Below are 15,457 nucleotides of genomic sequence, written 5' to 3'. Positions count from 1 at the left end.
CTGCCATACATACTCTGGGGGTGGCTTTGGGGTTTTTTTTATTACTATTTTCCAAAGCAGGACGTTAGTCATTGTGAGCTGAAAGCAGCGTGCTCTGATCTCGCTGTGTAACCGCAGCTGTCCTGGATGCTCCTGCCCATCCCCAGCACCACCAGGGAGCTCCAGAGCCCCAGCTGGGAGGCTGGTTAAGAGGACGGAAATTTTAAATCCTGTCCTTTTATTGAAATTTCAGATTCTGGTAGAAAATAAAAGAAAGAGAAAATAAAAGAAAGAGAAATCCTTTCCCTCTCCCTGCCACCACCTTGAGTTTTTCCTTTCAGTTCAGCCTGCTGGGGTCCTTTGCTTGACTTAGAGGTTTATTTATGTGGAAAGAAGCCAAATCTGAAGTTTCCTACAACTGCAACTGGAGCTGATGTATCAGAGTTTCAGGTTTGTTTTTCAGTCCACTTACAGCAGTGTCAATGTCCAAAACCTGATCACATTAGCAAGTGCTCTGGCTGGGGATGGTTTTCTGCAGGCTTTGCAGTGGAGCCTGCAAGGTGCCACTGGAAAACAAGCTTCTCCCAAGACCCCCTAGGTCTGAGCGTGTCCCTGCCGCAGCCCCCCGCGCCCTTTCACACCCTTTGCACGCTCCTTGCCATCATACACACAGGTGCTGGAGAAAGATTCAGTCGCTGTGTTTATAAAGTGCTGTCACCGAGCAGCATGGCGTTTGATGGCATTTCATTTCAGGTGGGGGTTTCTTTTGCAAACATTAAAACAAAGAGGCAAAACGTTTTTACCTTGTGCCAGGCTGTGGCTGTTACCTACTAGTCAGCACTAACCACAAACACTGAAAAGTTTGAGCTATTTTCCTTAGAAACAGTTTATCTTTTTTATCTTTTTTTAATTATTCTTTTTTTCTTTTTTCTCTTTTATCTTTCTTTTTTCCCTTTTTTGTTTTCTTATTTTTACCCTTTTTTCTGTTATCTTTTTTCTTCTTTGTTGTCTTCTTTCTTCTTTCATCTTTTTCCTTTTTTCTCTTGATTTTTTCTCTTTCTTCTTTATTTTCTCTTTGCCCCTCCCCCCACCCCCCCACCCCCAGCTACTCTCATGCTGCTCTTAACCATAGCTGAGGTTTTTTGAGGTTTTATTTCCTTGTTCCCCACTGCTGCTTTTTTTAAGGCTGGATGGGTTATAAATCAGTTTGTTTTTCTAAAATCATTCACAGGAACACACTTCTCGCAGGAGATTTTTCAGTCACATCTGTCCAATAGCCGTGATGTTCCACTGCTTCCCAGAAAACACAATCGATGAATTGTCCCTGTTTCTGTTCTGATCACTGGGATGCACAAGGCTGCTGAAGCCGAGCAGCTTTTGCAGGCTGGAGGCTGGATACTCTGGCCAAGTGGTGGGCTGAGTGCCACCTTCCATCCCAGTGTGGTCCCAGCATGGCAGGCTGCAGGGCCTGGCTCTCCTGCACCCACTGGAGATCTGGGAAGGGGGCACGGGTCCCCGGGTGGGCCATCCAGGCACCCTGCATGGGTGCGGTGTGCGCTTACACATGCACGAGGCAACCGGATAATGGAAAACTTCCTAGGGGCATGCATGGGTGGAAATGTTTGCACATCTCTATCTATGTCTGTTTACCTGTGTGTGTTGATTCATATGTACATACGAATATACCTCACTGCACAGCACACACATTTCTTTCTTACATACATCCCTGTGCACACATGCACATACTATATATATACATACACACACACTTACTATATATATATATTTTTTTTATATATATATATATATTTTATATATATATCTCCTAGAATCCTAGACTGGTTTGGGTTGGAAAGGCCCTTAAAAACCCCCCAGTCCCACCCCTGCCACGTGCAGGGCCCCCTTCCCCCAGCCCCGGTGGCTCCCAGCCCCGTCCAGCCTGGCCTTGGGCATTGCCAGGGCTGGGGCACCCACAGCTGCTCTGGGCAGCCCGTGCCGGCGCCTCGCCGCCCTTACAGGGAAGGATTTCTCCCTAACAAATATTGTACACACAACTCGCGTTCACAACCATACACACACATTAACCCCGAAGGCAGCCAGAGAAAGCAGACGTGAGAGATGATGGTTTATAAAGGACCAGAATAAACCTGCATTGATCCTTTCAAATCTCGGCACTAGAATCTTTTGGACCTACAGCACAGACTGTTGGAAAAGTAGGATGCAGGTATTGAGCTGGGATAAATCAGCATCGGTGTATGCATGACTGGAGGGGCTATGCTGACTGACCCCTGCTACTAGTCGGTCCGTGACGTGGATGGCATGCATGAGCAAAAGCCACTAAAGCTCTCCTGATCCCTGTTTTTAAGGCAGTCACCCCCGGTTCCCTGGCTATGGCTGGGATTCTGGTAAGCAGCTATCTCATCAGAGAGGTGGGCTGCACGCTGACCACATACCCTGAGCATAGCATAATGATTTCAGTTTAAATTTAGGTGAGTCCCTCTCTGCTGTCTGCTTTTTTTAGGACTCAGATTGCAGATAGGACAGGGGAGGGGAAAATGCCATGTAAGATGCGTGCATACAATGAGACATGAAATCAAACTCAAGAAGGAAATTTGCTTAGGAGGAAAAAAACCCCCAACATTCTGGAGATTATTTTGGCATTGCCCCTCTACTAATATTACGTCCATTTCCTTTCCCATATTCCTTTCCACTTCTTTACACTGGCTAGCATATGATAATTTTATACATATATATGTATATATATGTTTATATGAAAATTTGTTAGGAAATATGCTTTGATGTTGCTTTGTTGTTGCTATTTTTAGTAACACCTGAGGTTTAACCAATCTTTTTGCCACCTGGAAACCTTACAGCAAAGCCTAAGCAAATAGCTCTGTCCCTGGGCTGGGGGAGGAAAGATGATGGAGGTGGAGGAGCTCGCTCTAGTCCAACATCAAAAGCTCTATACTTGGAGACTATCCAGCGCCACTATAGCTTTAGAAGAGGCTGGGATGATTTCAGACCCAAAATCCCAGAGCCTGTGCAGCAAGGTCGGCAGGTGTCATCATCAGCTGGAGGCAGGTGCATAGAGAGGCAGCAGGAGCTCTGCTCATGCTCCTGGTTTCAGTGCAGAGCTCACTGGTCACCCCGATTTTACCCTAAGCAGGCACCCGCTGCACGCCTCAGCCTGAAAATCACTGCAGATTCACCCTGCCCTTTCCTGCTGCCAAGGGGAACTGCTCCATAACATCTTTTAGGTATTTAGATCAGTCCTATTCCTCTAACACTTCAAAACCCTTCATGAAAGCCCATCTCAGAGCTATAATTTATCACTGTCCCCATTTTGCTTCCGGAGCGTGTGAAAGCAGAGATAGGGCTTCACCCAAGGCGGCAGCTCCCAGGGTCACTCCTGGGACTTGCAGAGCGGAGCTGAAGGGCTCTTTCACTTGGCAGTGCTTTTCATATGGAGGTGCATTGCCCTTGGCCAGCACAGCAAGGACTCGGTGACAGGCTGGTAACCAGCCTGCCCCTGGGAAGGGATGGGTGCAGGACTGGGAGGGAAGGCAGCACATCATCACCATCATCATCATCATCATCATCATCTGGCTCTGAGTCACGTCCCCATCCAGCTCACAACCTGGGTGCCTCTGTTTCCCACGGGGAACACCCCACTAACATTTTTTCCATCCTTTTAGCACAGACACGGGGGAAAAATGCACCCAGGCACCTCTACCCGAACACTAACGTCTTTGCAAAAGTTTGGGAAACCCAAAGTTTCTCTTTGTATTAAGAGCCACTGTTCCTCTCCAGCCCCATCTCTAGTATAACTACTCTCAACATTTTTTCCCCTTCTCCAAGTTAAGATTTAACTGGTTTATGAGAGGAATAAATATTCTGTCTCTACAGTCCAGCTTTCCAGCAACTTGGGAAAAGTTAGCACTTTGGCCAGGGCCTTCTGCATGCTCTGAGCTATGCATTTAATTTAAATTTAATAGTTATTGCACGTTACACAAATGGCGATTAAAACCATATTGATTGAGGTTTAGCAGCTATGTGAGAAATGCAGATCTTATTACAGAGCTGCTCCATACCCAGAGTGTGCTTTTAATAACTCCCTGCTCATCAAGGGGCAGATGGGAGGGAGGCAAAGGAAAAGGCAAGGCTGGGAGGCATGGCTGGAGGGACAATGGCAAAGCTACGGGTAGGCAGCTCGCTTCCCACCTCGGGTTCGCACACCCATAGCATGACATATCCCCACCGATATGCTGCTTACTTCCCCATGTATAAATCAAAGAAAACCTACCTTAGGCACAACTACAGACACGCAAGCAAGCCTACCAGGCCACATCCACACCACGTGCTGGACAAGCAGACAAACATGTTGGCTGAGATCTCAGGAGATAAATGGCTGTGGCAGGATGTATTGCCCTAAGGGCTTCCTAGGTCAAGACCTGGTGCAGAGCCGCTTGAAAACCCCAGAAACTGTCAAAACAGGACTTGTTATTTGCTCATCGCTCTCCCACCCCCCCGCCCCCCACTTTTCCAAAGGCTGCAAAGTTCATTTGGTGGCAAAGCAGAAATAAACAATGTCTCGTGTCCTAGTTTGTCTGAGATAATGACTGAAAAGAGAAAATCAACTGGGAAGATAACAGCACTGAAATCACCCTGCTGAGAGCAGTGCAAACCCTTTCAAACCAACTCTAGTGCTTTTGCACAATTCTTTGCTTTGCACAATTTCCATGCTTCTGAAAAGCAGGCTGGGAAATACTGCAGGGACAAGGTGTGTATAAATATTAGAGGAGACAGATAAAGATGTGGAACGTGCAGGGTTACAAGGGGAAATGGAGATTAAAAATCCTCCCAGGCACACCTGCAGAAAATCTTACTTTCCATGATTCCAAATGACTCACTAAAGCTGGGCTACCCTTGGGCAGGGTCTACCCAGCACCACAGCTTTTCCTTATGTATTAGGGAAATAAAGTTAATGGTGTTTCAGATCCTCCACAGAAATCATCTCCTTTCCATGAGAGACTAAAGAAAGCCATGTTCAGAAAATCCCACTGCACTTCTGCTTCTCAGCAATCCAGATACAGGCTCAGAAAGCTGCTTATTTTGCTTTAAATATTCCAAGGCCTGAGGATTCAGTAACACTGCAACTCCGAGTTATTACAAATAAAAAAGAACATATGAAACTTGACAGGTTTTCGTCTCTACATCCCTCAGACCGAGCTGAGCTGTTTACAGGTTTGGTTTTGTATGTCTCTGTGCCACAGACACCAGACACTGCAAAGAAGTTATTTTTTGGCAGCTGCATAACAAAGGCTTGGAAGAGGAAACTACCCAGAAAATTATTATTTTTTTAAAAAAAAATCATACTGTGGTGTATTTTAGGGTGCCACTGAGCAATTTCCAGATTTTCAGGGAAAAAGTAATTTTGATTAAAACTGAAAACAGGTTTGGGTTTTGTGTTCTACTTGATGACAGTTTTAGTTGGAAATGAGGGAGAAAAAATGTTCCAGATTGGTCAAAATTTTCTCTTCTGCCCAAACTGAGGTAATTCCACCATTAAAAATTTCTGGGTGGTTTTTTTTTTTGGTTTTTTGGTTGTTTTTTTTATATAAGAAGGAAAGAACCATTCAAAATGAATAGCTGCTTCAGATCAAAAAAGTCTAAAGAGGGAATTAACTAAAAAAAGCTGAAACTGGTAATTTTCTTTATCCTTTTCAGATTTTTTTGGAAAACTTTGCAAAATCTGTGTCTATTTGCAAAGCATTCTGGTACCACCTAACTGCACTTTCAAGTCTCCCCAAAAAATATTTTTAAGAGAAACATCACCCAGCTCTGCAAACAAGGAAGATACACAAAGATAGCCAGGCTTTTGTTGGCCCAGTAAATTAATCTGGAAAGCTCCTTCAATTTCCAGTGCTATTCAGTTTTGGCCCTTAGAATGAGTGGAATATACTACAAAGGAACCCTTTTGCTGTGTTTTAATGCATGCTTGCTCAGCATCTTACTATTTCTTCCCTGCTCTGCATCCTGGCCTGCATCTCTTGGGCATCATCTCTTTTTGGGATGCTACAGCCCCGGGGACTTCAGTCATCCCACATCCCTTCTTCTGATGAAACATTTTGCTGGGTCAAGGCCACAGGTGGTTTCCTAACGCTGAAAAATACCCTTTATACTTTCAGGCACTGATTCATATCTGTCAAGCAAGCTGCCAAATTCATGTCAGCCTGGGGCCAGCTGCTGCAAAGAGAGGGACAGGAGGGAGAAAGGTGCTCACTCCACTATTATAAGCTGCTCTACAATGGCCAGCGTGGCTGGGAACGTCCTGTGCTTCCAGAATGACACGGAGTGTGATAAATAAAGGGGAGAATAAAAGAGCAGAGCTGCATTTAGAAGCATGCTATGGCTGCATGGCATTTTAATTATGCTAATCTCTGAGGTCCATCCAGAAGCACTGAAAGAAATTGTTAGTTGGGCATTATAAGCTTGACCATCAGCTGATTTTTATGTGCAAGGCAGTGTGTCTCAGCCACCAGCTCCTGAGAAGATACCTGTGGTAGCTGGGTAGCCTCTCACAGGCAGGGGGGGCTTTGGAAAGGGAACAGAGACTGTGGTGACAGCCCTGACAGCATCCTCCAGCTGAGCTTCTCCTCCCCATGCAGACTCATGAGTGTGCAACACCAGACCTCTGCACCCCCTGCTATGCAGAGGGTGTGAGACAGGGTGCGAGAAAGCACCACTTACAAAGGGAAAGCGCTATACCATATTATACCTGCAGGAGGATTAATTCATCCCATCCTAAAAAAGTTATCTGGTATTTAAAATAAGTGGCATCTGAAGTCTTCCTGCGGAGTTACAGGAGTTTGTACTGTTATGATGCTAAAAAGGGAGCTGCCTCTATGCACCTGAAGATATTCTGCCGGATCTATGCAATTTTTCAGCACATACCTAAGAGGCATTTGCCTCTCACTAAATTAAAAATAAATCAGAATAAGCTTACAAAAGTTCTCACACCTTGCCAGAGCACTGGTCCATGGCAAGAATGGTGAGTCAGAGGCAAATCCCATAACACTCAAAAGGAAACATTTCCTACTGACTCCCGCGAGCTCGGGCTCGCAATGGTGTCTCTTGTCTTTGCTAAACTTTCACTCATTTTCGCCTGGGGCCTCCTAAAGACTCACTACTCAAATTTCTCTGGGCTTGAAAGGCTCAGGAAGAAACCACTGAGAGAGAAAGAGGCCCAGCGTGGGCTTGGTTTAGCCTGGCAGGTGTCTGCCCACTTCAGAAACTTTCACATATGTGAGCACAGGAGGGAAATTGCTCTCTAAAAGTATTTCTACCGACACGCACTGTAGGCCAATAATAATAGCGGTGATGACAATGGAAATGTGTAGCACCTGGAAGGAATGAAAGCAAGGCAAAAAACAGATTAGAGAGAGAAAGATGAGAGGGTGTTCGAGGTGGAACTCATATGGTGACCACCTTCAGCTGTCCTGACTTTGGAGGCTCAGGCATACATGCATAAAGATGTCTTGATCTTGGAGGCTCAGGCATACATGCATATAAAGAGGCATCCCACGTCGCTCTCAAGGAAGGCTTGGCCAAACTCCATGAGATCTAACATCAGGACAGGTTTCAAAGTGAGCAAAGACCTGCATTGCCCCCCAGCATCTTACTAAAAGAGAACATAACTACTTTGTGCAAGCTGGGTATGATATGTGCACTGCATGGAATATCCAGCCAGGCTTTCTTTGGATCAGACAAGCCCTTACTAGCTGGATGCCTTTAGCATCCCACAGGACACCATCTGCTCAGAGACTCAAGGAAACTGTTCTCGGAGCTGCCCTGTGTTGGGGGCTCAGGGACAGCCCTGTACCACCATCTTACCTGAGGCACTCTTGATGGAGCTGTGCTTTGCTGGTGTACAGCAGGGGTTACACAGCTTGCTGATGGCTTTGAAGACACATGCTCCTGCTGTCTCTGTACCAGAGGGAAGGGGTTCTTCAACATGCCGAGATTAAAATCACACTTGCACTGGAATGTCCTAATCTTGGCCCAGCAAATGGCCTTTTTTTTTTCTGGCAAGAAAAGGCCCCTTCTTTCTTATACAACCTGTTGTATCATGTTTTCCATGGGTTGTAAAGGACCTTAGACTCCTGCCACCAACCAGCTACAAGGTTATCCGCTGCTGAGCCTCTCATCCCAGAAGAGACGCATGCCCATGAGCTCATGGTTCCCTCACACATCCAGATAAAACAACTCTTTTGCACACTCAGAAACAGTCTCCAGTGGGCCAACACCTCAGCTTTCTTACTTACAAAGAAGCCTTTTTGCCTACAAAACCCTTCGCCTCTACCCACTCACACCCCCGCTTCTTACGGAAGGCAGGGACGTAGGTAACTTCCTCTGTCACGTGCAAAATACCCTTCCCTCTCCAGCAGTAAGCTCGAAACCCGCAGCACATTCATCCCACAAACAAACCCCTTTCTATCCACAAAGTAACTCCTGCTTTCCACTCCCCTAAGCCCTTCCCACACGAATGTCCACTATTAACTCACATTTCTCCCACATCCAAGCTCACTCCGAAATAATCATTTCAGTCACTTCAGCCCAGAATAATTTCTTCAGCAAGGCAGCAAAATCTCCTCTGCCAATCCCACCTAGCAAGGCATTTAGAAGCTAAAATGGGATTTTCCCCCATGACAATCAATCCATCTCCCCCAGGAGATGTTTGCATCCCTTCTCCTGGGAGTGCAGCCACCCCAGCCTGCCCAGTCCTGCCTCACGCTGCAGCAACAGCTCGCACGTGCAGCCCTGCACATCTGCTGGCTGTGACCTGGCCGTCACACTGTGGCACGCTCTGTGCTTCCCAGCTGAACAGACAAGTCCGGCAGGATCCCATCTTTACCGGTGCTGTGCCATGCCTGTACATTTTCCCCACGGCTGCTCCCATCCCAGATGCTTTTACATCTGTCCTTGCAGAAAAAGGGAAGACACTTTTATTTTTTAGTATCCCTGCAGATGTTCAGAAGCCTGCAGGGCATTTCAGGGAGAACAAGTTTCACGTGGCTTCATGATCACAGCGCTCCACAGAAATAAGCGATGAGTGTTTTTTCCCCAGGCACCTGTATTACTGTATGCTGCTACAATGAGCATATCAAGTGATGACATGGGAAAACGTGGCTATCAAGGATAACTCTATATGGTAAGCTGTGTTCCTTCGGGTCCTCACATATGCCAGTTGTCTCTGCATGGCCTTTTGGGACCCAGGACTCACTGGACTTTGAGCACACGTCATCTCAGCTATCTTTAGCAGCTGAAACATCGGCACCCAAATACCTGTCTCATCTCCCCTTATCAAGAGATCAGCGTCTTCCAAGGGTGATCCAATCCATCCTGATATATGTGTTCAGCACACCCGCAAGGGATAAACCTCAGGAGAGTTTCTCTCTGCTGATTACAGATGATTCATTTAAGATCAATGATCAGCTTTCCAATGGTTAATGGTATGGACACAACTTTGGTGTCCATAACAATAAAAGATTAATCCTGTTTTGCATCAGCCTTACTATTTTTCAGGAGAGCAGAATATATATCTAGCAAATGTTCCCCCCTACTAAAAGACAGCATTTGGGTGGGAATGAATGAGGTATATGCAACAGACAATCTTCTTGCAACAATATCTCTTCAGGACAATCTGTTCCCCAAAGTAAAGAGGTTCAGGAGCCCTAGAAACAATTTCTTAAAAACATAATTCTTTGGGGACTCAGCCAAACTCTTACAGAAAAACAAAGAAACAACAACAACAAAAAAACCACAACCTCTTTTCTATGAGTTGCAAACAACATTCAGTCACATACAATCTACTTTGATTCAAAGTACTGGATCAAATCCTATGGGAATGTATATGTGAGTAACATTAACACTTTAGAATAACTGCATGTACTTAATGGGACTTATCTCACATTTAGGCTACTGCAGCTGATAACCCAGTAGAGACTCGGTACAGACTGAGACAATGAAACGGCAAGAGAAAGACAATGGGAAAATCAAACATGGCTCATAGAAAATTAAGAAAAAAAGAAAAATAAGAAAATAAGGCTTTTAGACCATTCTCATGACAGCAGACTAACACACAGGAAAATTGAAACAAGAAGTACATTTCCCTACCACAGAAGTATGTTAGTTTGGAGGCTTTTTAGTGCCTAAAAAAAAAGGTCAAAAACTCCAAATACAAAATTGTGCAATAAGGTCTAAGAATGAATATAGATAATTTGAGACATTCCTATCAAAGGATGCATTTCATTAATTTTTAACATTTTGTTTTGACACAAGGTTGTTTTCCTCGCCTTTTTTTAACTACAGATTATCTTCTGCATGAAAACAAGAATGAGTTTCATCCTGGAATGCAGTAAAGGGATGTTTGGAGAATTTAAAAACTCATTAAGGCATTTTTTTCAAATGTTGTACAATGATCTAGGGAGGTGTTCTGATCTACACCAGATGGCCTGAGCTCCACCAGAGCTAGGTTTATGGAGCAGGAAGCAGTATATTTGCCAGCCCTGTGCACAAATAGCTTCAATTTTGACAAAAGCATTTTTGATTAAAAACATTTAATTGAAAAACTCCCAGGAAAACTTCTCTAGAGAATACTGTCTCCCCTTATAGCATATGAGTTTTGGGGAAAAAAAATACCGTGGACCCAACCCATGCATCTACCTATGCTTTCCCTGGTCCTAATTGCTATATCGTAGATAATGGAATATTCTCTGCAAAGATGAAGCAATGCTATCACAGGAGTACTGGATTTACTTACTCAATATGCACTTATTAGCACTTTAAAAAATATGATAGGAGTCCATAATTGCAAATTGTGCTGGAAGGCAAAATAAGAAATTGCATGAAGAAGTGTGCAGAGCGAGTACGTTTTAAAAAATAATGCAAAAAATGAATTGGTTTCAAATCCTATTTGGATGAAAATGTATTTGATGATCCTGAAATGGTGGTGTTAAATGTTTTTTAAGCGGTACCAGCTTGAGGGTTGGTTTTTGGTGTTTTTTTTTTTAATTACAGCTCATCTCTCTACTGGACTTAGCTGCCCTTCATACCACAGTGTCAGAGTATCCCAGCTGAACATTATCACAATGTCATGGTATTCTGGCTGAAGCTATGTGTGCCCTGGAAAAGAAGCTATTGCGATTGCCCTCTCCTCCTTTTACAGTGCAGGAATGTTAAGTACAGAGACGTTACCAGAAAGCTGGATCCCACCACGTACCACTTGCTCAAGGTCATGGTGGAAGTTATCGGAGCACAGCACTACTCGAGTGTCAGTACTTTAAAAACTAGCCCAAAACTGAATTCCATGTAATTAGACTTCTTGATAAAGTTACAAATTATTGGGTTTTTTTCACTGGTATTAAAACTGAAAGATTTGCAAGGTCTTTATGATTCAAGGCAGGACAAACCCACTGTCAGTGCTTCCTTTATTATAAATCCCTAGCTGCAGGAGTCAGTCCCATGTGGAAGAAGCAAACAGTTTCAGCAGTCCATGATTTACAAGCCACGCAAGAGCCATGTTGCCACGTGCTCAGGAGGCACATCGAAGAGACAGAGTAACTTATGCCCTTCCTCACATAGTTTCTGTGTTTTCCTGAGAGGGAAACTACTTTCTGAGCTAACAAGAGAGGATCCCAGAGACATTCATCCCTCGTCTCAGCTCTGAGGAGTTGGTGCCATGGATGGCAGTGGAGCTGTGTCCTTTTTCCTCTTCAGCAATATCTAGTCTTGCCTCATGTCCTATGGCTCACCTTAAACACAGGTGATCACCAGGACTCCCCTGTTGGTTGCTCAGTATCTTGTAAGAAACAGGAAAGAATCTGGCTGCTCTAAACTAATCAACCAAATAATGCTGATTTGCACCCAGTCATTGTCTGGGCCAAATCCCTATGAGAAAGAAACCCGTGAGATGCTGCAAAGCTCCTCTTCTTTTTCCCAAGGGCAACAATGCCTTTTCCCAAAGGACAGTTCCCAAAGGACAATGCCTTGCAAAGAAATCCTGCTATGCCTTGCAGTATCGGTCCATCTTGGGGTATTTACTGTGCAAACAATACGGGAGAGGTGTTTCTAAAGATGCCTGCAGGGGCCTCTGACATTGCCTTTGAACATGTGTGGTGCAGAAGGAGCAAAGGGGAACTACTCACCTTTAGATCTTCATTTGCTTATTGCATTTTTATAAGTCAGGAGGTCATTTCATGGTCATTTCCATAGGAACATATAATTTCTTTCTCCTTATCATTCTCTGATACAAATTTCTTTTGAAATATGAGTCACTCTCAGTTATCTGCTGAAGGGTCAATTTCCATGAAAAAAAACAAGTGGAAGGAAAACAGACCTCCAGCATCATTTCACTGGAATTACTACTTCACAGCTTTAAAACCTTGAGTGTTTCCTAAACATTGGCAGTTCCCTGTCAATGGGGTGGTTTACTGAAAGGGCAACGTGATGCCAGTTAGGCAGCTCAGGATAACAGTAGTGACCCCAAATTTTCTCAAAACCTATATAGGAAATATAATCTTATCCTTGCATATTTTAACAAGACTTCAGCAAACCCTGATGGGAGCAGCACTGACTCTTTCCAGTAGAAATTTCTCTAAAGGAGGAGGAGAAGGCTCATGCCCTTTGGAGGAACCTTGGGGCAGAACCTGAAAGTAGCAGGTCATACAGGAAACCTGGATTTTTGCCCAAGTTTCTCTCTGCCTTCCAAAGTACGCACATAAGCACATAGTTCCCTTGCCATCCAGTTGGGCTTTTCTGGAAAACTGCAGGAGGTGTCAAAGGCTCACTTTAAAGAAGTCCCAGACTGGTAATGTCTACAAAAGTGATGCATTCCAGGCAGACAGAAATTAATTCAACACATGATCCAAGCCCGCTCCAGTCTGGCCTTGGCCATTGGTTAGTCAGTGGTCAGCCCCGGGTACAGTCAAGGCTTCCTGACATGTACCTGCAGTATTGCCTGCAGAGGAGCAGTCATGTTCCCACTGAGGTCAGTGAAACTTGCATGCAATAAAATCTGATACTTTGGGGATAAGATGGGACAAACACATCTGAACATCTTCAGGTAAAATAAAATTCAGCTTTTAGCTTCTCTGTTTAGCAGACACCCGCTCAGCAACTTTGGTCCCACTCTTACTCTGCCTGCGGCAATTGCCTTTGCTGCACACTCTCTGCTCAAAACCATGAGCTGCTTTTGGAGAAGGTCATCTCACAGTACTGAATACACCACCACCAGAACCACCACCAACCCAAGCCCCACCAGCCCACTTCCTCCTATGCCAGCTCAAAAGATACATACTTTGATAGAAGCTGGGTTAAATTCAACTTCTTTTTTGGGTTCTGGTTCTGCTGGTTTAGGTGCCGGTTTGGGTTCTTCCTTCTTAGGTTCAGCTTTCTTAGGTTCGGGCTTCTTTGGAGGCATGCTGGTTTGCTGGTGGGCTGCTTTAGGAAGGGAGAGAAGGAGACAAGACAGTCAGGGAAGAGGTGGCTGCTGCAAGATAAATCGCCAGCGCACACAGGTCTTTATGCCTGTCCAGTCTCCTGAAGTCACACTTGTGTCACTCTCCAACCTGTCACATGCCAGAGCTTACAATAGGGCTGCTGCTATAAAAGGACAAGACATTTACCGGGCTATTTTAGAGCCATCAGATACGGCATTGTTATGAATTAACACTTAAATGGAATGAGAGGTTGGGGGTTTTAGGGCTGAGGCTGGCGCTGGGTCAAACATTTCTGGTGCGCATGTGCATGCATGTGCGGTACACGGGGTGGCTGGGTTATGACCCAGGTCCATCAATGGGTTTTATCATCCCCAGGGCCATGCTGACACCTACCTTCCCAGCTCACTTGCTGCACAGCGTCCCTTTTTCAGGCTGGACTGCACCCCGGCCTTTGTTGTGCTGCTGTTCATTAAAAGATGACCACAGATTTATAATTAGACGTGAGGATGGAGCTATATGGGAGGCTGACCATCAACACGTTAGCTGGCACAGGGGAGAATTGTTACCTCAGATCACACACTGGTCTCCTAGGAAGGTGCAAAGAACCAGTATTGCTTATAGCAGAAAGTATTTAACAAGCATGGAAACACGCACACACAGCGTCTGGGATAACACTGGGTCTCTGTAAGTACATCCTTACGTCTGAGATTTTCCAGACCATTTTAGGGACTTGAATGCCAAATTCCTATTAGAATAACTAAGATAAGGGTATCCACTTGAAGCTTTTCTAATCCCAGCCTTACTTTGATTTAGATAACTCCTCTTCAAAGCAAAATGGAGTTAACAGTTTTCAGATCCGCATTTGCTTATGTTATTTTTCTAAATCAGGTCACTGTCTGAGACATGGTCACTTCCACATTGCCTGATCTATTTTTTTTCCAAAAAAACAACACCCCCCATAACAAGACAACCACCCCCCAAATCACAATGTATTTGAAAAAGGGATCTGTGCTGGCATTTCAAATAAGTATCAGTTGAATCATAAATCTCTTTGTTTTTCTTACTACGTCATCCTGATAACAGAGCATTCAGACCCCTTTGAGACCTGCTTTTGCCCACCCCGCCACCAGCCTACCCCTCAGTAGCTGCTCTAGGCACTCCTGGTTCCCTGGCTGGCTTTGCTGGAAGAGTGCTTGTGCTTTATCCCGCCCAGCTGCTCCCAAATCGTAGCCCATCCACTACTGGCAGTACACAAGCAGCTTGGAAGTGCCACATGATTCCTACACAGAAAGCTGGCCACCCCCTTTGAACTGCTGTCTCCACCATGGCTTCAGCAAGTGAAAGCAGTTGGGGAACCTGGAGAGACTGGAGGGGGAATGGAGCAGGGCTGAGCTTTGTGTCTATACAATATGGTGTAGTTCCAGGTCCTACCTGAATGAGAGCCTGCTTTCTGATTCCAGGTTTGAGGCAATGCCACAGCATTTATTACAGTAATAAATACATCGCTACAATAGCGTAACTGTCACAGTAATGGTTGTTTATGCTTTTTGGATAATGGGAAGCAAATCTCATTCCTCTAATTAAAGAGGACACTTCAAGAACACTGCCTATGACAGGAGCCCTGAGCTGCTCCTGACCAACCTAGTGAGGTATTTTGGTGTTTTGGCATTTCACTGTTTCAGGGACCACCTGGAGAACTGCATTTTTCCCTCCAGTGTGTTGCCTTCCAGGTAACTCAATTCTGGTCAAAGCTGGTAGCAGCAAAAGGATGTGTCTCCATGAACAGCTATGCAGAAATCTGTCTACTGTCTCTCCCAGACCAGACTCTAGTTCTGTCACTTCTATTCAGTTCACAAACGCCACAAGACCTGCTCTGATGGAGCCCACCAGTCCCAACCCACGTTTGTGTGGCCACGCAGGAAAAAGTTTCTGAGACCAGCTTACCAGCCTATTGATCTACACACTATAAGCTGTGCAGC

General features: G+C 44.9%; 1 protein-coding gene across 2 annotated transcripts in view; it reads right to left on the bottom strand.

The window, feature by feature from the left end:
* MYL3 (myosin light chain 3) overlaps nucleotides 1-13,961 on the bottom strand; it is a 35,566-nt gene extending 21,605 nt beyond the window's left edge. Inside the window, exons 1-2 of one of the 2 annotated variants that reach the window (XM_037386930.1) lie at nucleotides 13,872-13,961; nucleotides 13,337-13,479 (exon numbers count right to left, since the gene is read on the bottom strand). In XM_037386930.1, the coding sequence (XP_037242827.1) occupies nucleotides 13,337-13,459 (123 nt within the window). In that variant the 5' untranslated portion in view covers nucleotides 13,460-13,479; nucleotides 13,872-13,961. Of the gene's footprint in view, nucleotides 1-13,336; nucleotides 13,553-13,871 lie in introns of those variants that run through there. The other variant, XM_037386929.1, reaches the window with a different exon arrangement.
* Between the last annotated feature and the right edge of the window lie 1,496 nt (nucleotides 13,962-15,457).

This window comes from Falco rusticolus, chromosome 4 (genome assembly GCF_015220075.1).
Source record: "Falco rusticolus isolate bFalRus1 chromosome 4, bFalRus1.pri, whole genome shotgun sequence".
NCBI lineage: Eukaryota > Metazoa > Chordata > Aves > Falconiformes > Falconidae > Falco > Falco rusticolus.
Note: the sequence above shows the minus strand (reverse complement) of the source record. Positions and strands in the feature narration are given on the sequence as shown.